This window comes from Ruditapes philippinarum, unplaced genomic scaffold (assembly GCF_026571515.1).
Source record: "Ruditapes philippinarum isolate M1 unplaced genomic scaffold, ASM2657151v2 ctg1123_1_1_1_1, whole genome shotgun sequence".
Taxonomy (NCBI): Eukaryota; Metazoa; Mollusca; class Bivalvia; order Venerida; family Veneridae; genus Ruditapes; species Ruditapes philippinarum.
The window spans coordinates 186,001-209,796 of NW_026854207.1; the positions used below are offsets into that span (position 1 = coordinate 186,001).

The 23,796-nt window shown below is 31.7% G+C and overlaps 1 protein-coding gene across 1 annotated transcript; it reads left to right on the forward strand.

The window, feature by feature from the left end:
* Positions 1-899: 899 nt before the first annotated feature.
* Positions 900-22,515, forward strand: LOC132739438 (vam6/Vps39-like protein). The gene is made up of 24 exons (XM_060727158.1): positions 900-1,075; positions 1,901-1,972; positions 2,384-2,451; positions 3,035-3,077; positions 3,752-3,846; positions 4,727-4,837; positions 5,352-5,444; positions 5,835-6,018; positions 7,446-7,684; positions 7,948-8,077; positions 8,498-8,640; positions 9,160-9,288; positions 10,079-10,220; positions 11,023-11,109; positions 12,021-12,094; positions 12,618-12,725; positions 14,299-14,416; positions 15,032-15,163; positions 15,853-15,955; positions 17,261-17,306; positions 17,966-18,118; positions 18,611-18,745; positions 19,680-19,771; positions 20,352-22,515. The coding sequence occupies exons 1-24, from the start codon at positions 1,003-1,005 to the stop codon at positions 20,431-20,433; spliced, it is 2,652 nt and encodes an 883-aa protein (XP_060583141.1). The 5' UTR covers positions 900-1,002; the 3' UTR covers positions 20,434-22,515.
* The last annotated feature ends 1,281 nt before the right edge of the window (positions 22,516-23,796 follow it).

A 23,796-nucleotide genomic window follows, 5' to 3' on the forward strand; every position in this document is an offset into this window, starting at 1 on the left:
AACAACTAAATCTATTTTTTTCTAAGCCTTTTCACCCGTACCCATCATTCTAAATTGTTTTTTTTTAACAATTTTATAGCTGGTTTACTTTTAGAATGGTATCATTGGTTGGGAAAAAAAGGTTCGGTGCTCTGTCAATCGTAACAACTCGCCTTTCTTCTACAATATCTTTAGAAAAATCTTGAAGAAGAGCATTAATGAATCACAACCAATTAAATAACATAAAAATTGCAGACAAACCCCTTCCCACAGCACTGACTTGAGCGGTACTCGATTTTCAATACTTAAAAGTGCTGGAATCAATGATCCCGAAGGACAAGAAAGGACCAGAAAAATATAACAACCCTGAAGTTAAGCACTGGGCAACTTTTAACAGCTGCCACATGGCACTTGATACCTGCTGTTGTGAAGTATAAAAATCTGTAAGAAGAGTGATCCCTCGGAAGCATAAATCTACAGTGGCACAAAGGTGACATGTATGTGTTTTTATTTATCTCGTACGCACGAGATACTATGTCGTGGCCACGAGTTACTAAGTCGTGGCCACGAGATACTATGTGAGCATAGTATCTCGTGGCCACGACTTAGAAACTCGTGGCCACGACCACGGATTTACATTTGTAATATAAATCCGTGTCACGACATAGTATCTCGTGCGCACGAGATAAAAAAAACACACACACATGTCACCTTTGTGCCACCGTATAAATCACAACAAAATAACATGAAAATTTCAGACTCGGTTTGACTGAGTCTGTACATGTGGGCAGGGTCTTTGAGGGATCAGAAAAATTGCAACATCCCTCACGTAGGTGTTCCGGTTGGTGCACGGTATCATAACAGTTTTTATACGGTGCGATTTACCGTACCGTTACCGAGATTTTATCCGTGCCAGTGTACTCTTCAAAAGGAAACAACATTTTGATGATCATGTGAAAACGAAAACAACAAAACTTTACAGAAAACAAAATGAGTATTTGATTGATAAAGAGTGTCAGAAGTATGCATGAAGCATTTGAGGCTGGTTCCATTGTGGAAAATTTTCCACTGAAAATCGAATCAATAGCATGTTATGGTTTGTAGCAATAACACTTGTTTATTTTTAGGGTGGGGATTGTTATGCTCAGAGTCAGACACTGAATATCAAGGGTCACTGACTCTTGTTATGCACAAGCAGACACTGAATATCAAGGGTCACTGACTCATCACATTTTTCTAATGTCAAAATCGAATTTTGTTCAAAGTTTCATAATTTTTAAATGTCGCTGAGGTTATTTCAATATTTACTAACAGAGTATACATAACTACAAGTGGTGGAAAATTGCTCTCAAGATTTTGTTCAAATACTGTTGCAGAACAGTTTAACACATAAATCAGGGTATAAGAAAATTTAACTGTCACATCTGGAAATAATGTAAAAAATCCTTTTTCAATTAAATTCTTAGCGCATCACAGGGCTCTTGATAAAATATGAACATCAGGAAATGCATGCAATTTTGCCATGTGGGACTTTCTTTTATACATCATTCCCTTCACTCCACCTGTCACACAAATGATTATAACATTGGTCCCTTGTAGTATGCGAAAATGGTCTTGTTTATCTGGTTAAGCCGTGTCAGTTTCAGGGAAAATATTATATCTCAAAAATTGATTATGAAGGTGTCTGATTACAAAAGGTTGATTATCCACTCATTTGTTGGACTGTATCATGCCATTAGCTAATTAAAGTGTCTCTTTTACCGTAACCTGAACCAATAGACCACATATACAGGAGAATAAGATATGCAAACTGTGACTCCAGTGGTTTGTGATGGACCAAATACAAGACAAGTAATTCTAACAAGGTAAATTTAGATTATTTTGAATGTCGGTATTAAATCAACATTTTTTGTATTTGTAGATGACATACTGTTAGTTGGAACAAAAGATGGTCCCTTATTGCAATATAAAGTGAAAAAATATAAAGTTTCAGGTACAGTATGTTGTATTGTAAATAGTTAGTTTCATATTGAATATAATATAAGATCTGAACCTAAAAAGTAGATGACCAGTTTTTGTAATGATATCTGTATTGTATCAGGTTTGCTTACAATTATGTAATAACATGCCCATATCAATTGTGAATATTTTTCCTGTTATATTGAATATATTTGAAAAGGAAATTTGTGTATTTTATTTTGGGAAAAGAAATTATATGGTGATCAGTTGACATTTTCAGATCTTTTAATGTTATACATTAACAGGAATCTGCCATAAAAGACATCTATATATTTGGATTTTTGAAATGTAAAATAAAGTCACATTAATTCATAGTTAAATAATCATGTCTTCTATTAACATACATTCATTTGATTGTAACTTAAGCATGGTTTTCATATTACAGGTGAGACAAAGTATGAAGTTGCTTTGGAAAGATCAAACAAAACCTTTTCTAAGAAACCAATTCAGCAGGTACTGATAACTAGCCGATGCATTCTTTATAAGTTGATTTAACATGCAAACATTATTTGATCTCTTAATTTGTCTTGTGTAATGGTCACTGTATACATGGGGCAGCCTGGTTATATTGTATGCTTTAAACAAGTTCATTAATAATACTGGACATCCAGGACAAAAAATAGATATTATTCTTCTTTAAGAATTAAAAGGGACTGCTAGTTTCACTGTCTTAGTTTAAAGATACATGTATTTATATTAAATATTGATTGCAAAACAAGTTCTTGCAACTTATATTAATCATGTTCAAGTCTGCTTCTGGGAACTTACCAGTACTGGTGTCATAATTATGAGGAAGCCCTTGATCTTTGGGTTGAGAGCAGGCACCATAACCACTAGCCCACCGCTCCCCTTTATCTCTGTCTTGGGTAATGCTTGGCACCAAAATTGAGATGCAGATAGCAATAACCATTAGATGTAAAACTGTTTCTCATATTAAAGATGAAACTGTGTATATGAACATAATATTAAATAAAAAGAAAACAATTTTGATAAAACAGTGCAGTATAATAATGAAAATAAACATGTTATATTTCAGTTGTTTGCTGTGCCAGAGTTGTTCTTGTTGATAAGTCTTTCAGGTATGTATCATTGATATAAATATACAGTGAATCTTCTACCTGTAAAGTTACCCTCTGTAGAGCAATAACCATATTCCAATGATAGTATCAATTCTTTCCAAAACAAGACTTCACTGTAAATAAGTTTTACCTCTCTAGACCAGAGCAACTTCTCTCAGCAAAAACTAGAATCTTTGTCTCCTAAAGTGTGCTGTATCAATAGGTTGTATTTTATTCAAGGCATAACGCAGAACAATTATTAATTTAGTAAGGTAAAGAAAGAAGCACATTTTTTAAACAACAAGATCTTGGAATTTAAATTTAAGTGTTACTCATATAAATACTATAGTATTAAGTGGTTGTGATCTTTCCAAATGGAAATGAAAATTTGCATAGTGCTGAAATAATGAGAGACAAACAAAAAATTTCATTTTCATCATGTTTATTAGCATTAGTTAGTAAACTCAAGAAAACAACATACATGTACTTTGATATCAGATGGATATGAAATAATTGGGGCTCTTTTTTGTACATGTATATCAATTGTACAGTAGTTAAACTGCTGTTGATTTGTTTGGCTTTAATGAATCTAGTTTTGATGGTTTCATTTTCTGTATGATGATATTTGTACATGATGTATACAAGTAGTTTATAAGAATGAATACAGGTATATAATAAACATAGATGTATTTCAGACAATGTTGTAAGTGTACATGATTTGACTACATTCAACTTGATTACAACTCTCACAAAGACAAAAGGTGCCACACTCTTTGCTGCAGATGTTGAGGTAATAACAATTTGCTTTGTCTCTGTAAGTCTCAGTCTTCAGTTTTCTTTATCCTTCAACACATCATCAGATACCCATGTTTGATAAACATGTAGCATAAAATAACATGTAATCAACCATGGTTATAATGACTATGTGGGTAGTGATACAAATTGGCATTCAGCTGCTACAGAACATATGCTCAAGATATTTTCAAGAATTACAGTAAAGTACTGTAGAAGAAACATGCTAATTTTTATTTTATGTATGAAGAACATATGTATACATAATGTATGTAACCTACACTTATGGAAGAAAGTGATCAAAGTTATCATAAGATGATTTTTTCCATCCTTAAACTGAAATTATGATAAAAATGCACACAATTATCATATTATAAAAACAGGTATAACCATCTTATAAAGAAAAAAAACTGTTTGCATAGCATGAGTGCCAATATGAGATATTCGTAAGAAATTAAAGGACTTTAACATGCTGGCCATTTCTCAGTATTCAGTGAATTCATTATTGTCTGTACCAGATAAATGTTTTATGATATGCAAGATTAAACAAATAATTTATGAGAGTGTAGCTATAATGTTATTTGACTTTAACTAATGTAGAAAAGCACAATATGCCTTATTTTCTGCAAAGCTGGGGACTTAAAATATGATTAATATTTAATTTCTTTTTCATGTTGATTTATAATGAATGGTTAAAGGGAGGTAACTGTAAAGCTGAAAAAAATGTTTTTTCTTTCATGTCATTTCTTCAACATTTAAGAATACTAATAAAATGGAGATTTTTTTTATTTTGAATATATTTATTGATTTATACTTACTGACAAAATACTTTAGCATTGTTTATTGCTAAATAACAACTGATTGACATGTTATTGCAGACCCTTGTATCACAGACTGGCGAGAAACAATCAACATTACAAATATGTGTAGCAACAAGACGGAAACTACAAATTATGTTCTGGAAAAACAGAGAGTTTATAGATTTAACAGTAAGTGGCTATTGACAATATTTCTAAAAAAAATTGTTAAAAAATATCCATAAATATCAACTTGTGACAATAAGGTATTTATGACTTGAGCTTTTTAAAACAAAGAAAAAAATGGGTGTTGGTGGCCAATTGGTTAAGCTTGTTGACTTCAAATCACTTGCCCTTCACCACTGTGGGTTCGAATCCTGACAGGGACTTCGGAATCTTTCATATGAGGAAGCTATCAAGCTAGCTTACGGAATGTCGGTGGTTCTACACGGTTGTCCATTTTAGTCTGAAATAATGCATAGACGGGCACCTGAGGTCTTCCTCCACCAGTAAAGCTGGAACGTCAGTGTATGACCTATACTGTGTCTGTGTGATCCCTCCCCCACTCTTCCCAAATAATACTCTGTTCCTTATTGATTCAATAAATATACAGGTTTTATAATAGATACAGATGAAATGTAAGCTAAACACTTTGTGACTGATATATTTTGATGTTTATAACATAACAATACTGTAATATTTTCAGGGTGATATGAACATGTATGACATTCCTAGAGCTATGGTTTGGTTTAAAGACAGACTCTGTGTGGGCTTTAAAAGGGATTACTTCATTGTCAAAGTATGTGTGCTTTATACATGCCTCAAGGGTTGCATTACATTTATGCTCCTGGTTGTCCATCTGTCAATCTGCTTTTGCGATTATTTTTTTTGCTCTCTAAGTTTTGAACCATTTAAAGTGACATTATGCTTATATTTTCATTCTCAAGTTGAGCTGAATTAACTATATGTTTAAAAAAATTGACTTTTATAATAGTGATTCACCAACAGTTGATATTGGAAAATGTTAAGGATAAAATATGAATCTGCTCTTGTTTAGTCAGTAAGTTATTATATTTTAAAATCATTTTTTTTTTAGCTCTTGCTATATTTGTAAATGATTTCCTTCTGTAGTAATTGTTTTGTCCTGTATTATAAAAAATATTATCTTACTGAATATTTCTCTGAACAGATTCAGAATGGAGAGTCGAAGGAGTTGTTTCCCCTGGGAAGTAAGCAGACAGAGCCAGTGATAACATATTTGAAGGATTCCGGGTTTATAGTTAGCCGCGATGATATGTCAATATTTATAGACAAAGAGGGTCAGCCATTTAAGAAACATCCTGTCAGGTGGACAGATATTCCTGTAGCCTCTGGTATTACATATAAACAGAATTTATCAATTTATTATGAAAATAAGAAAAAACAAGAATGTCGAACGACACATATACCCCCCTTTCTAGCCATTGACTCACATAATTGGTAATTTTATTAAAGAAACTTGCCAAAAATGGGTACATGGAAGTGTTCAATTATGGAAAAATCAACGGAAACCATTTTGACATTTAAGGCCCATGTGACATTGACCTTTGACCTAATGACCCCTAAATCAATAGAGGTCATCTAATTCTTATGACCAATAACGAGGTGAAATATGAAGACTTTGTGATGAATACTTGTCAAGATAATCAGTGGAAACCATTTTGACATTTAAAGCCCCTGTGACCTTGACCTTTGACCTAGTGACCCCAAAATCAATAGGGGTCATCTACTAGTTATGACTAATCACTATGTGAAATATGAAGACTTTGTGATGAATACTTTTCAAGATAATCAGCGGAAACCATTTTGACATTTAAAGCCCCTGTGACCTTGACCTTTGACCTAGTGACCCCAAAATCAATAGGGGTCATCTACTAGTTATGACCAATCACTGTGTGAAATATGAAGACTTTTGTGATACATACTTTTCAAGATAATCAGCGGAAACCATTTTGACATTTAAGGTCCCTGTGACCTTGACCTTTGACCTAGTGACCCCAAAATCAATAGGGGTCATCTACTAGTGATGACCAATCACTGTGTGAAATATGAAGACTTTGTGATACATACTTTTTAAGATAATCAGCGGAAACCATTTTGACATTTAAGGTCCCTGTGACCTTGACCTTTGACCTAGTGACCCCAAAATCAATAGGGGTCATCTACTAGTGATGACCAATCACTGTGTGAAATATGAAGACTTTGTGATACATACTTTTTAAGATAATCAGCGGAAACCATTATGACATTTAAGGTCCCTGTGACCTTGACCTTTGACCTAGTGACCCCAAAATCAATAGGGGTCATCTACTAGTTATGACCAATCACTATGTAAAATATGAAGACTTTGTGATAAATACTTTTCAAGATAATCAGCGGAAACCATGTGGTCTACCGATGGACAGACCGACAGACCGACGGACAGACCGACAGACAGACAGACCGACATTAGCAAAACAATATACCCCCTCTTCTTCGAAGGGGGGCATAAAAATATGCATTTTATATTACTATTGTTAATTCTTAATACAGATATGCATGATAATTTTGGATGTAATGTAATAAAATTCAATGTTTCTTAAAATCAGTCAAAGGTTTTATAAGTATTATGTTAAAGGTAATTGATGTCCCATGTAACAATATACATAAATATGATTATGTTTAAAATAGTAATTTTTGCAATTTTGTTTAGCAGTTGAAACATCAAATTTAACCTGACATATGTTAAAATTTATTTTTCACAAATTTTGCTCTATTTCAGTTCATGAAGCTCCATATCTAATCTCAGTTTTACCAAAATGTTTAGAAGTGCGTACAATAGATCCCCATCTTATGATACAGTCTATAGAGTTAAAGAATGCAAGGTTTATATGTCAGGGTAGCGGACAAATCTATATTGCCTCTAGTAACCATGTCTGGAGACTGACAGCAGTACCAACAGCCAATCAAATCCGACAGCTCATACAGAATAAGGAGTTTGAGTTAGCTTTGCAATTGGCAGTATGTATTCAATGATTTAGTAGTTTAAAATAAAATTCTGGTCCATTACAATCACTTATTCAAGTGTATGTTGTTTAATTTGTAAATCATATAGTTAGGGCTATATAAGCGTTGAATCATTTTAAGTTTAGTACATAGGCAAAGAAAAAAGTCAGTTTAATTATTATAGAAATCAGTCATCGGAAATTATTAAAGAGTATTTACAAATTGTTGTATTTTGGTTATTAACTGACTGTTGTATTTTGTATTTTTGTTATTTATAGAAAATGACTGAAGAACCCGAGATGGAAAAGCAGCACAGAATTAACCAAATACAAACACTGTATGCTGTCAACCTGTTCTGTAAACTTAAATTTGAAGAATCTATGAAACTATTTGTTAACTTGGACACTGGTAATTATTTCCTGTTTGCATTTCTATGGCACTTATTTTATTCTATAAACTACTCTCATAGTTTCTATTTCAACTGTTGGTATAATGATTGAAATAACACATTAGAAATGAAGCTGCCATTAGTATATTTGAAATATAGAAAATTCCTTAAACTTTAATTAATTGTTATGTTTTCTTTTAATGTTAATTGATTTGTATACAAATCTTTTCATTTACTATAAATTTCAAACTAATAAATTGTTAATGAATTATTTCTGACAGACCAATTTTGATATTTATGTTCGCTTGTACAAAAAATGATTAATTGCAAGCAATAACTTTACAAAATACTTAACCATGTACTTGTCCTTTATATGTTTGATATGATATGGCTATGAGTGTTATAACATTGAATACCTAATGAATATGTTGTGTTTACAGATCCATCTCATGTGATAGGGTTGTATCCTAACTTACTGCCGGCAGAGTTTAAGAAGAAATTAGAATACCCTGAACCATTACCTGTTCTAGAAGGAAGTGATCTAGAGAAAGGATTGCTAGCATTAACTGACTATCTGAATGATGTTAGTACACTTTGTATGCTGTCTACCATGAAGATATTAGTGTATATCAGACAGGATTTTCTACTTTTTACACCGGTGCTAGAAAATCCTGTCTTACACCCCGGTGTCATAACAGGTGAAAATATCTAGCTTTCGGGTAACTGTATAGCGGAAACTCAACAGAGCCTTGTTACTGCGGTAAACAGTTACCCTCAAGCTAGATATTCTGTACCTGGCAGCCGGTGTAAGATCCTTATATTACTGATTTTCTTTTTACTTCAACACATTGAGGAAAGTGACTAATTGAATTTTGACACATATTAATCTTACTAAAGCAGTATTGACTTGGTTGTTATATCATAGTAAAGCCTGCTTTGAATCACTAATTTTATTTTGAAAAGTCAATACATATACAAAGAGTGATTGACATGCAACTGTACTATAGATACAGAGTTTTATTTTTGTTGTTTGGTTTAATTGAACATAATTATTGATAGAGATATTACTAAATGGATTCATGATTGTGGTGTTATATTTCAGAAAAAGCGAATATTAAACAAAGTATCAACAGTATCACCAACTGCCATCAAGGAAGGTAACACCATGGTAACCTCGAAGGAACAACTCACCCAGATCATTGATACAACACTTCTTAAATGTTATCTACAGGTAAACATCCCTGAACATTTCTCTGTTTTTTCCTTGTAATTGTTTTGATGATGTTTTAATTCAAACAATTTTATCAACAGTTCAGCAGTTTCTGTCAGTTTAAAGGGACTCTACTGAGGTTTTTCGACATGACAGGACTGGATTTTTTTTTTTTGAGATTGTGTACCATTTGATGTAGGAGCACAAAATTTGCAAATTGTGCACTCTCCTTGTTTTACCAGAATGATCAGTTTTGTTGTGCAAAATGACGTAGTTGCAAGGCTTTTCACTCAATTCGGGCCAAGAATCACACAATTAAATTGATAATTATATTAAATTTAATTCTGAATAAATTTCTTTATTTTTCTTTCTAGTTTTTTTTTTTATTAAAGTATGTAAGGATTTCATATTTTGTATTTTTAGGCTTTTTGACCTCAGTGGAGTTCCTCTAATCAGCATATTGAATGACTTATGATTATGTATATTGTTAATCAAGAAAATTTGTTAATTTTTAGTTAATAAAGAATGTATTTCACAAAAAGTGAAAATTCCTAAATATGTTCATGAGGACAAAAGGTAAGAGAAATGGCTGTCATTTGACATCATTATCTGTGACATAATGAAATATGTTTTGCATTCCTCTATGTATCCGTCAATGTATAAGAAGGGAATCAAGATTCTGTATCTCACTCAATTTTAAAGCAAGTGATACAACTTATATTTCACTGCTGTTTTTCAATATGTCATTGAAAAATTAGTTAGATAAAAGTATTGTATCAATATATAAGGACTTCTTATTTATTTTAATCAGACAAATGATGCCCTGGTAGCGTCATTGTTAAGACTGAAGGATAACAAGGTTCATATAGAAGAGGCAGAGAGATCTCTCAAGAAGAAGGAAAAATTTAGTGAACTTATAATACTCTATGAACAGAAAGGATTACATGAGAAAGGTCAGTATAGGGGAGATAAGCCGCGTCACGACAAAACCAACATAATGGGTTTGCGACCAGCATGGATCCAGACCAGCCTACGCATCTGCGCAGTCTGGTCAGGATCCATGCTGTTCGCTTACCAACTCTTTTACAAGTAGACAAACTGATAGCGAACAGCATGGATCCTGATCAGACTGCGCGGATGCGCAGGCTGGTCTGGATCCATGCTGGTCGCAAACCCATTATGTTGGTTTTGTCATGACGCAGCTCAAATGTTTTTGCTTTGTTATTTAATGAACGCATTATTGTTCATTTAAAAAATCTTAAAGTCCAGCCAAGACTATTTGTGCCTGAACTATAAAGCAAGGATTTGAACACATGGTGTGTATATTCTGTTATTTCTAACATTTTGTTAACTAATTTGGTAGCTTACTTGAATGTCAGGAGCAGGACATGAATTAATTGAGCTAAGGGTCTTGGATGCTTGAATGACAGTCAATGAACTTGGCATTTATCGACATAAGTTGTAGATGTATAGTAAGAATATGTAACTATCTCAAGTTGTTAGGTAGGCTGTGTTAATTTGATCATATTTATCCGATATATGCTGTTCAACCTGTTAATTGAAATACCTGTTCATATAGATTTCTGTTAAGGATTGTATAACTGATAATCAGTGTTTTAATATTGCCATGATGTTCTGTAAGATTGAATTAAAGCTTAACATGATACTTTATGCTTTATGACACATCAGTCATGAATAAATGACACATCAATCATGAATAAATGACAAATCAATCATGAATTAATGTATTTTCAGCATTAAATTTGCTAATGAAACAAGCAGCGCGACCAAAATCTCTTCTTCAAGGCTGTGATAGGACTGTGCAATATTTACAACATTTAGGTATGTATTCTATTAGTGTATGTATAACAAAATATGCCAGTATTTAAGTAAATATTTCAACTTGAAACATTATTTATTTAAACTCATTTACGAAGTAAGTTTGTAGATTGTTTGCCTCCTTAAACTAACCAGTAATGGTGTCATATTAAGAAATAGGTAGTGACTCTAAAGATGATCTTGCATATTAAGGAGACACTTCAAAAACTGCATTTGTCTTTTTAGCTTGTCTCTTTCGAAGACAAAGTCGAGCTATTATGATAGCTGTGGCATTGCTGTAGTTGAGGTTGTCGTTGTGCAAAAACATTACTGTAGCCCATTATTCAAACATTTAAATAGTTATCATATGAAACTCGGAAAACTTGCTTATCATGACAGGTGCAGTTGTTTCACCTGAAAGCAATATTTTTGGCCCTTTTTAACTTAGAAATTTTAACAGACAAGTCTTAACACCACATGCGGTGCTCTTGTGTAACTTGTAAATTGACAATGGGGTATCTTTAAGATCTAGATGGAAAGATGGGCTGTTAAGCTGCTTGTCACTAAAATCCCTTGAATTAACAATGAACAATTTGAAGACCATTACACACAAATCTCTGGGTAAATTAGTTTATGAGTGTATAACAGCTTTCTCTTTATGTCTACATTTGTCTAGAAGATCAATTAGATTGACAATGTTGGTCTCTAATACCACTTAATAACTAGATTCATATAGATGACCAGTGAAATTCCTACAGCAGAACAGAACAGATTTTATTATTCAGTATGATTGAACATAACAGCTCCTTGTCAGCATAAACAGCATAAACTCCACAGAAGTGTTTGGAGGGATGTTATATGGAACAATGTTAACATCATGACTGTTCTGTGTCAAGATATGTTTTGTTGCTCAAGGTCCAGATTTTTGTTTTCAGGGCCAGATCATATAAATCTCATATTTGAATATGCTGATTGGGTAATAAAAGAATATCCTGAAGATGGACTAAAGGTAAATCCAAAAAAAGATCTTGAAAAAGTTGTTTTTATGTATGAAAGTAGTATAGTTTAGTTTAAATTTTTGCAAAAGCCAATTTTGAAGAGTTGTGATTAGTAAATAAATGTCCCTGTGTTTTGCACTGTACTCTTAATCTGCTGAATTTGTATAATGACTTTGCCCTGCAGTAAATTTGAAAGAGTCCATTTGAAGTTAAAGAGATTTCAGTATCAAAATTTAAAAAATGAGCTACAATTAAATATAGGGCTTGGTCAGACTGCAGTGATGTACAGATTGGTCTGGGTCTATACTGGTGGCAAATGCTAATCTCATCTGGTTTCAGGAGGTTTTTGGTTAATTTCAATAATATAACAGAAAATATTTTTCAATTTTTATTTCAGAGACAAATTTGTCAAGTAAACAGCCATCTTATTAATACATTGAAATTTTCCTAATTGCAAATAAACTGTTTTATTTTTTTCAGTACTTAAGTTTTGCAATATTTGTTAAGGTAAATGAAATGGTTATATTATTACAGATTTTCACAGAAGATCTGCCAGAAGTTGAAAGTCTACCAAGGCGGAAAGTATTGGATTATCTAGAAAATCTTAATAAGGGAAATAAAGACTTGGCCATAAAATATTTGGTAAGGTATTACTTCTGTCCTCTTTAAATAGCTTTGAAGTTCTTTTAAACCATGTTTCCAACTGATTTTCATAATAATAAAAGAGCAATAAACCAATCCATAATCATGGTGAAACATGTTTATACTTTGAGTGTATATTAATAGATGTATATAGTGGCCTAAAAACATGCAATCATGTCATATGAACATGTGATTTTGTAAGATTTGATCATGTTACAGTAACATGTCATTAACCCTTTCCCTCATGAGCATATTGTGAAAAATGGCCGTTTTCATTGAAAAGCCTCCTGTTACAAGTTCAAACTGCTATGAAACTATGAAAAATGCTTCAATACTAATCAAACTTGGCACAACTGTTGACTGGACCATTGCCTTTGTAACGACATGCTCAGTCTTAAATTTCCTGTTACCATGGCAAAGAGGGAACATCTCAAAATTGCCAAAAATCACTATTTTGCCTTGATTTTTTCCATCAAAATTTATTTCAAAGTGCTGCAACTTCTCAAGGGATTGAGATAGAGTCAAAGGCTTTTCAGCATTGGTTACACGTTACCTAAGGATCAACCTGGGGTCATTTTTAGCCTCTCACAAGTCCAAAATTTTCTTGGATGGGGGGCAGCGCCGAAAAAGTGCTCACTTTTTTTAGCAACATTTTTCGGACGAAAACATGTGTTTGGGGCCAAAATAGGACATTTTTTCACTATTTGAGGCCTGAAAGGGGGGGGGGGTCGAAATTGCGTTGTTTCGCGTACATATGTGTTAAAGGGTTAATGTTAGATTTTATAATGTCACAGGAACATATGTTATGTGTTAGATTTAATTATGTCACAGGAACATGTCATAAATGTTAGATTTTATCATGTCACAGGAACACATGTTATATGTTAGATTTTATCATGTCACAGGACCATGTGATATATATTAGATTTTATCATGTCACAGGAACATTTGAGATATATCAGATTTTATCATGTCACAGGAACATGTGATGTATGTTAGCTTTTATCATGTCACAGGAACATGTCATTCATGTTAGATTTTATCATGTCACAGAAACATATGCTATATGTTAGATTTTATCATGTCACAGGAACATGTGATATATGTAAGATTTTATCATGTCACAGGAACATGAAATATATGTTTGATTTTATCATGTCACAGGAACATGTGATATATGTTTGATTTTATCATGTCACAGGAACATTTGATATATATTAGATTTTTATCATGTCACAGGAACATGTGATACATGTTATATTTTATCATGTCACAGGGACATGTGCATATGTTAGATTTTATCATGTCACAGGGACATGTGAGATATATCAGATTTAATCATGTCACTGGAACATGTGATATATGTTAGCTTTTATCATGTCACAGGAACATGTCTTATATATGTTAGATTTTATCATGTCACAGGAACATGTGATACATGTTAGATTTTATCATGGCACAGGGACCTGTTGTATTTGTTACATTTTATCCTGTCACAGGAACATGTAATATATGTTAGATTTTATCATGTCACAGGAACATGTGATATATGTTAGATTTTATCATGTCACAGGAACATGTGATATATGACTGGAAGGACACATCGGAGGAAATACACAGTAGATTTGCTCAACTTCTCAGGGAGAAAGTACAGTTCCTTATGAGGGAATACATACAGTCACTGCCTGAAGGTTTGTATTTATTTTATACTACCTGCAAATGGTCAACATGACTGCTTCCTATCTCTCTACAATTACATTTTTATCTAAATAGATAAATAACTTATTTTAATGACTTATTGTTAATTAAACTACAAATTGAAAAAATGTAGAAAAACTTAGGTTTAACTTTTGACAATTGAGAATCTTTTAGTACATGTATAAGCTTTAACGAAATTTCTTTCCAATTTAGATTGTTAATAGATGATTAAAATAACTGGTAAGTTGTGTGCAATAATCACTATTTATCTCCTCTACATTTAGTCTAGAAATTACAACTTATTACTGTTAAACCACTTGTAACCACTTGTCCCTCACCGCTTTGGGTTAGAATCCTGGCAGAGACTTTGGATTCTCTCATGTTAGGGAGCTAGGTTACGGAACGTCTGTAGTTCTAGTCAGGTGCCCTTTTATGCCTAAAACAATGCAAGGAAGGGCACCTGACCTGGAAAGTTACCATAACACAGATACTGTGTGGGTGCGATGTAAAACCAAACAGAAAAACAAAAGAACAAAAACAATACTGTTTAAAAACATGTACAATACCTAACACATCAAATATTATATTATTAATATTGACTATTACAGGGCACATGCCAGTGAAGAAAGCAGGTACAGAGCCAGCTGAACTAGGGGAATATAGAAAAAAACTTATAGATTTTCTACATATGTCTACATATTACAAACCAGAGGAATTGTTACCTAGATTTCCTTTAAATGGTATGATTTATGTCATAAGTTTTTTGCAAAAATGTGACTTTTAAATGTTGAAATTTTCTTTATTGCTAGAGTATTATACATGTACTCAAGTTGTAGACTGACAGTGTGGTCACTTTGCTTTCTGGTATAATAACTATCATTTATCTCATGCTGATGTGAAAACTATGTACCATTTACCATGTCATTTACTTGAGTTGATGTGATTTTGGAACCGATAAAATCATTTTCTTGGATTTATTTTAACTCAAACAATATAGAAACAGCAGAAGGGCCTTATAGACTGAATTGTTAACACTTTTCTTAATCATGCCTGTAGGTTTGAATCCTACTAGAGACATTACATTTTAGTTTGTGCGGAAGCTATTCAGCTAGCCTATCAAAATCTGGTGGTTCTACTGAATTTTCTCCTTAAGCTTTCTTGATTCCAAAATAATGCACAGAGGGGCACCTGAGGTCTTTTGACACTTAATTAAAAGGCGGTCTTGGACTTCCTCCACCAGTACAGCAGGAAAGTCACCATATGACTTTCACAGTTTCATTGTGACATAAGACCAACCAAGATAAAAAAAAACAAAAACAGAAAAACAACTCTGACTTCATCCGTTAGTGATATTTCGTAACAGTGTTTGTTAGGTTGTTTAAATTTGTATACATTCAGAAATAAAATGTGTAACATTATTTAATTGTAGAATTTTTTGAGGAGCGTGCAATATTGTTAGGTCGACTGGGAAGACATGAGGTGGCATTAGGGTTGTATGTGATAATACTGAAAGATGCCAAATTAGCAGAGGAGTAAGTGATAGTTTACATTGATATAATTTATTAGTTGTATTTTGTTGTTTCATTCTTTAACTAACAAGTGCCCCTTTTTGTCACTTTGAGTATGAATTTTATTAGAAGCTACTTAGTCAACATTTGCTTGTGGTTTAAAATAGGTTCAAATTTGTTTTTGAAATTATTACAGGAAGCATACATTAGAGGTCGACCTTACAACAGTTACTACCAATTTTTCAAAGAATTCTTTTCTTTTTATTTCAATGGTCTTTCAATCTGACATTAAGACCACCTCGCAATTCTGTAAAATGACCACTTTCTCCCGAGCAATTAAAAATTTGCATATGTTTCGACCCCGCTATTCAGACCATACCTGGATAGTTGTAAAATCATGCATGTCAACACTAATTGATTTTTTACTGTTGTTAGGAGTTTTGTTCTAATTATTGACCCATAGTTTTACTACATCAAGAAGGGTTTATGGTTGCCGCTAATTGATAGGTTTGAAATTCATCAGAGTATCTATGTAATGGCATTTTTTTTATTGATAGGCAACAAAGGATTATTGGTAACAAGAAAATTGATTTCACTAACATCTTTGTTGATTATTAACAATATTTAATGATTGAACTTAAATTTAAAAGTTTGTTTTTCTCAATTATTGTAAATTCTGCTTACTCACAATAATTATTGAATACCTTGGGAACAGGTTTTTAAATGCTTAACTGATGACTGATGATATTTCATTATCATTCCAGTATTAAACTTTTTTAATAAATCGTATCACCAAAGTTATCACTTTCATATTCAAAAGTCAATTTTCGTGTAGTTATTTAGAATAAAAAAAAGTTTAGCTTATCATTAAAGTAATTATGAATTTGTGTCTGAATGCTCCGAATCTTATGACATTTTAATTCAGAATTCATAAAAAAATAACTTTGTGTTTACATAATGCACCAAAAGATTGACATTGACACCAATATAACTTTTTGAGACAATCCAAAATTAAGACCATCCCACTATTAAGACCAATTTTCTCGAGAACCACAGGCTGTCTCATTAGTGGGGTTATAATGTATTTAAATATGTCAGTAATGAAGTGCCAAATGACCTTATGACTTAAACTGTGGGAGACTGACGCAATACTCAAACAAACGTAATAAATGTATTTGATCTTTTTGATATAAATACAATAAAAAAACCTTGCATTGACAATCATATTTTAAGATGAATGAAAACATTTCAAGGAAGTGTTTTTCCAGTGCTGAACATTAAAATTACAAATTAAATTTCTCTTTTAATGTAATTTTTCCACATTTTCAGATATTGTAGGAAGTACTACAACAAGCATTCCCCTGGAGATAGTGATGTAAGTTTTATATAATGTATGAAGTAGATTATCTTGCAAACTTACCAAATTGAAGTAATAAAATCAATTTTTTTTGTATGAATTGAAAATTCAAAATAAAATTTCCTCTAATTAGCAATCTCATTAAAATCATATCCTAACTGTCGCTCCACTACCTTTTGCCAGGTAGCCGAAGAGTAACAGGGCGAAAACAATGATCTAATTTTAATGAGATTGTCTAATTAGTGGTTTCATATGGATTTCAAGACTATTTTATAAGAAGGTACACTAAATATCACATTGGTGTTTCTGCCTGAACAGAAGTAAGGCCATTTTTATATGTTGTTGATTTTCATTGTTGGTGAAGATCTATTAAAGTCGAAACTTGAAAACAGAACTTCTTAAATCATTAAGGCAGACTTAAGCGTATTTGATTTAGCCTAAATTTCTTTCACAACCAAACTAAAGCATTAGGTTGGAATCTTTTAGTGCTTCTGGTTATGATAGTAGGCCTTAATATAGAGCAAGGGCAGCTTTCACATCTGTTCAGTCTGACCAGACCAAGCTTTTAGGATAATATAAATATTTTCAATAAACAATAGACAAATTCAAAACATTGCAAGTTCATCATTCAAATATACTGTGTGTATTTGGTTAAATTTACATAATATGTATTTCAGGTATATTATTATTTACTGAAAGTATATTTACAACCACCTGAGCCCTCATCACTAGGTTTGACAGCATTTAAAGATGGTATAAAACCAGAGCCTAACCTTCCAGCTGCCTTAAAGATTATGGAACAACATGCAGGATGTTTAGATACAACTAGAGTGAGTCTTTAAAGTCACTGTTTGTTTCATCATAGAGGAAGATTTTACATCAGTGCCATAGTTACTTAATTAGTGGATTTATATTAAGAACATTTCATTTTCTGTTTGAAAAAAAATATAGAGATTACGTGGTTGATGTTGGAATGGAGAAGGTTTATCCGGTGAGCAAGAAAATGTATCTTTGTGAGCTTTCACTACAACAACCACGTATTTGATTTATCGTGCTTTGTCCACATTTTAATCATGTTTTAAGATTATTTAAATAGTTTCATTGTTATTTTTCCTCTGCTAAAACAGTGTCTAACCATGTGACGTCATCATAGGCTAACATGACTGGAGATTGATAAATTTATCCAGCTGATAATATAGACAGCAGGATAAAATGTTATAATTGTAATTGTTAGTGATCTTAGTTTGGTCAAATAGTTATTTGTTGGTGCTTTGACCAGCTATACTAGTAGCTTACAGATATGGAATTTTAATTTGTTTCAGGCATTAGAGTTACTTCCCCCTGACACAAAGATTCAGGACATACTGGCATTTATGGAGAATGTTTTAGAACTTAAAGCATCTACAAAACATCAAAACAGGGTATTAAGAAACATGTTGTTCTCGGAGACACTACATGTAAGTAGGGGATGAATTTCTTTGATGGTTTACCTTATGTAAAATTATCCTTAATTCATTGGACTGTAATGTTTAATTTTTGCTATTCTTTGAATCACATTTTTTTTTCTCAACATCAGCCATTAAGATTCATATGAAGATGTCTCTGTAAATTTGTAGGTATATTTGAGTGGAAAAATGGAGAGAGGAGTATTTGGATATGCAAGAAGTTTTGCTTAAAATAAAATTATTGACATAGCTTTGTTAAATGTTTGAGTGGTTATTGAAAACAATTACACCATTGTGATATAAAACTTCAAATTCTTGTTATAATAATGAAATGCCAATGTGGCTTGCCTAGGTTTATGCCAGTCTGTTGCATTGGCCAGTCTGCACATTTAAACAGCCTGGCTTAACTTTCCTGCTTTCTACCTAATCTAAGCATTTTCATACTATAATCCCCCACTTTTAACAATGAAAATTTCTACATTCAAAGCAAGACAAGTCCACTTTACAAGTTAAGTTTGATCAGGATTAATCTTGTAACAAACATGAAACATCATCATTTTGATATTCATCCTGTACCACACTAAATATCTTAAATAGACTTTTCCATCTTCAATCTGGACAAAAACCATGAATCGTGATTAAAGAAAATTTCAAAATATGAAAATAAGTACTGACAATGATAAGATAGCATGGCTGTGATGACTGATCTTGGTCTTGTTTTATATATATATACTCAGTTGTTGACTACAGGCTAAAGTTTAATGAAATAATTAACATGATATGGTGATATAGTAAAGTTAATTAACATGAATTGGTGATATAATAAAGTTGATACATATGAATTGGTGATATAGTAAAGTTAATAAACATGAATTGGTGATATTATAAAGTTGATACACATAAATTGGTGATATAGTAAAGTAATGGATAATGATGTATAATTCAGGTACATGAACAGAGGATGTTTTATCAGAAAGAAAAGGTTGTCATAGATGATTTCAAGATGTGTGTGGTCTGTAGGAAACGTATTGGAAACAGGTGAGACATCTGTAGTTAAACATGGTAGTAACTGTGTATAATAAAAGATCATAGCTTATGGTAAGATATTTGTAACCATAATAGAATCGGGCCTCCATGCATATCTGTGCAACCTCACCAGGTTCAATATCACTGAATTGTCACTAGTAAAGAGTCAGGGCATTTGCTGTTGGTAGTTGAATTTGTGTGCTTTGATATTAAAACCACTTAAACTTGGAATGGAGTGTTCCAAATTCAAAGCATACATATTCAGCAGGTATTTTAATGTCAAAAAAAATATTAGTGGATTGTTCTGAGGTAGGTCTATAACACAAAATCAGTGGGGATAAAGTCTTAAAAGATTATTACAATTTGAAAAGTAAATTTATTGTGATATATGTAGAGTAACTCTGTTTGTCAAAAACTTGTTAAAATATTTTTAAATGAGTAAGTTTTACAAAAAAAAAATTATGTCTTAAAAATGATTTTTTTGTTTTCCAAAAATACAAATTTGTTGCATCGATTCATTTTTTTGAATAGTAGAATATTGTTTGTTGTATTGTTTTTAAATGTCTAAAGGTTTTGATTTCTCTTCTTTCAGTTTCTTTGCTCGTTATCCCAATGGTGTTATTGTACATTATGGATGCTGTAAAGATCCTAAAGTTCCGCCTTGTGATCCCTGATAGAAATGGTGCTGTAAACATTCCAATGCTAATAAGTGCTTCACAATTATAGTGCAATGTAAAAGTCATGTGACCTCAGTAATCCACTATAAAATGACTCCTGTAGATATAGTTTGCAGGATAGTTCTTACACTTTTAAAGGATTAAAGCAGCACACCTCCAGATTCATGTTAAATTTCATGAAAATTTTGATAATGTATTTGACAGTAAAATATTGTGAGGTGAACAAATAAAGTTATTTACATATTGCAATTGGCATTACAATCCATGCAAATAACCAAAAAGAGGTCAAAATGTGCAAAAAAAACCTTACTGCGTTAGTAACGCAGTAGAAATATGGTAATAAAATACTGCAAAATCAGTCTTAAATCGCAAATAACATGTAAACTTTAACATTGATCTTGATTGTTTTTTACTTTTCTTGAAATATTAGTACATTTTTCTCAATTTTCATTTTCTTGAAATATTTTGGCTCATCTGGAGGCGTGCAGCTTTAAAAATCTATTTTTGTTTATAAAGATTTTGACCAATTTTTACTCAAAATTGATTGGTTGATTTAACACAAGTGTAACAGACTATGTTGAAATATGTTATTTTTAGTCAAATTTACATTTTAACATGATGATAGACTTCAAATCAAAATTGTTTGATGGAAAATTTTGAATCTTTTTTTCAACTAGTGCATTTTAAGATTTTCATAAAAATGTAAGTATAAAGATGGTTGAAAGGAATCCCAGAGGTTGTCTGCACACATATATAGATTTATATAAAATGATAAAATGTGATGAATTTTCCTTGTGCACTGTATTTATATATATATTTATATATGTGTGGGGGAAAAAAGAATACTACTTCACTTGAGTCTGTGATTATTTGTTTATTAAATGAGTATTAAGTGTTTGTGAACTTGTATTTAGGTAAATCTAAAAAAAATATATGTAACAAATCAAGTGTTAAACTGAACAAAAAAATCTACTGTATTTTCTATAGATTAGACTTTACAATGTGATATTTTTTACGAAATTATCAATTCATCGAAATTTCATTGCCTGTAATGCATGAATGAATATTTTCTCATCAAACATTCTCACAAAGTTTGATTATGATCCAACCAAAACTGTGACTGGTAATGTGTTAACAACCTCAATGTTGACGATGCACGAGAAAATGTAGCTAGTCAATATAAGGCATTACATTATGTGTCTGAAATATGGGGTTTGTCTGGTCTGGTAAGCAAATGCATCATATTAGGGGGAATATTTTTTTTTTTTTAAATGTGTGTTATAGTCTTAGATGAGTAGTAGTACTTATTATATGGTGTTTTTTTGGCTTGAAGATTCAACACAGTAAAAGATAAAATGATTTTTGAAATGTCAGATAAATGAAATTTTAGTCTGAAGTTGTCAGAAAAATACTTCTGACATCAATTATAATAACTTTTGTTGTAATTTAATTAATCACTGCTATATTGCAAATACCAATCTCAATTGCATTGATATTTATGGAGAGAGGGATTAATAAAGACTTATAGACCTTGATGTTTGTATGGAAAAAAAACAACAACAAAAAATGGAATGAGCAGATGTCTTGAATTTAGCAAGACTGTTCCTTGTATTAAGGTCATTTAAGAAGCTTTTAAATAAAGTTATCATTTTGGTAAATGCCAGAATGCAAGTAGCAAGGGAATAGATGGGTTTGTTTTTAAATAAAAAGACTGTTTAATAACTCAAGAAAACCACAATATTTTTTTTCTGAGTTTTCAAATGAGCATTTCACAGTAAGATAATCTTACATTGAAAAAGGCCAAAATGTAAACATAGCTATAGATTGCTCTATTTTACAAAGAAACAATGAGAAGAACATGAGCTTTCATTTAGAACCTGTATTTTGTTCTTCCTGATATTGATAACGTTGCTATTATGTGTCAAATATACTTTATTTTTATGTTACTTTGCATGCTTTGTAAATGATGTATTAATTGCCACTTTGTTATAGGATAAATCATGCATATGTATGTATTGTTACTCAAATTGCTATTTATATAAAATAATAAATTTGATGAATAAATATGAAAAATAATCATTTTGTGGTTTTTGTGTATGATAGATATGTATCATTTTGTAAACTGAAAGTGAAATTCTGTATGTGCTGTAGTATGAATCAATTAGAAATTACTGCTGAATTTAGTTTATACAGATTTTATTTTAGTTTGTGTAGGAAGCTATAAACTTACAGACACACTCTTGGCTCCATTCATGGAACCAACCAGTACTGAGCAATGTGTGTAAAGTTTCTTACTGAAGGAAACAATGACTTGCCCCTGACAGGGTTTAAAACCATGCAGCTAGCGATCCTTATATTACTAGTTGAGTTACTATTGCTGAATTTGTTACCTAGACAACATAATTTAGACATAAAATCATGTGTATAATGAAAGTAGTGTTATGTAATACATATACTGGGATTGTACAGGCTAGTATGTTTGTACCTTTTTTGCATCGCTGAAGATTTCATTATTTGTTCTAAAAACTTTTGCCAATTGCATGAAAAGCATACCTCTGGCATTCTCATTCTATGTTTATTATTGAAAGGATACCAAATTCACCATAAATAAGTGATAAGCACTTGAATTTTATATGTCAAATACTTTGTGATTTATATTACTTCCCATTTATTTTTGAATGTTTTACAATAGGACAATAGAAAATACCCATGGCCCAGTTCTCAACATAGCCCAAATTACATTCAGTATATTATTATTTGAATATTATAAATAGGTGGTAACAATAGAAACAGGTATGTGATTGATATTTTATAGTTACAGTGTATGGCATGTTTCCTGCATATTAATCAGATTTTATTAACACAGAGTAATCTATTTATGTCTGGCTATCCGATATATGAAATAATGTAATTTACCATCCATGTAGTAAATAACTCGTGCTTACAAATATCCCTACATGTAAATGGACCTCTTTGCACTAATCATTGATTTTACTTGTAGAAAAAGCCTTGCAAAAAAAGCCTAGCCCATAAAATCATCAATAGTTTAATTAAAGACTTTGTCCAAACTATGTTTAATTAGGTTTTGCAGTTTATCATTTGTGTATTTAATTAATATTTACTGAACATTTGCACAATTAACAATTGTGTTTAAGGTCATTTATTTAAGGTAATTTAATGAAGTAATTATTATATGCAGTATTATTTTTGGATCTACTTTAGTTTTAACATAGTGATTCAAATGTCATGAACAATAGCAGAGTACTTATAATGTTGACATATAAATCCTGGTTGGCATGATAAAATTATAAATATACATTAGTGTATAATGGTTACATCCTACTCAAAAGTAGAAGGAAA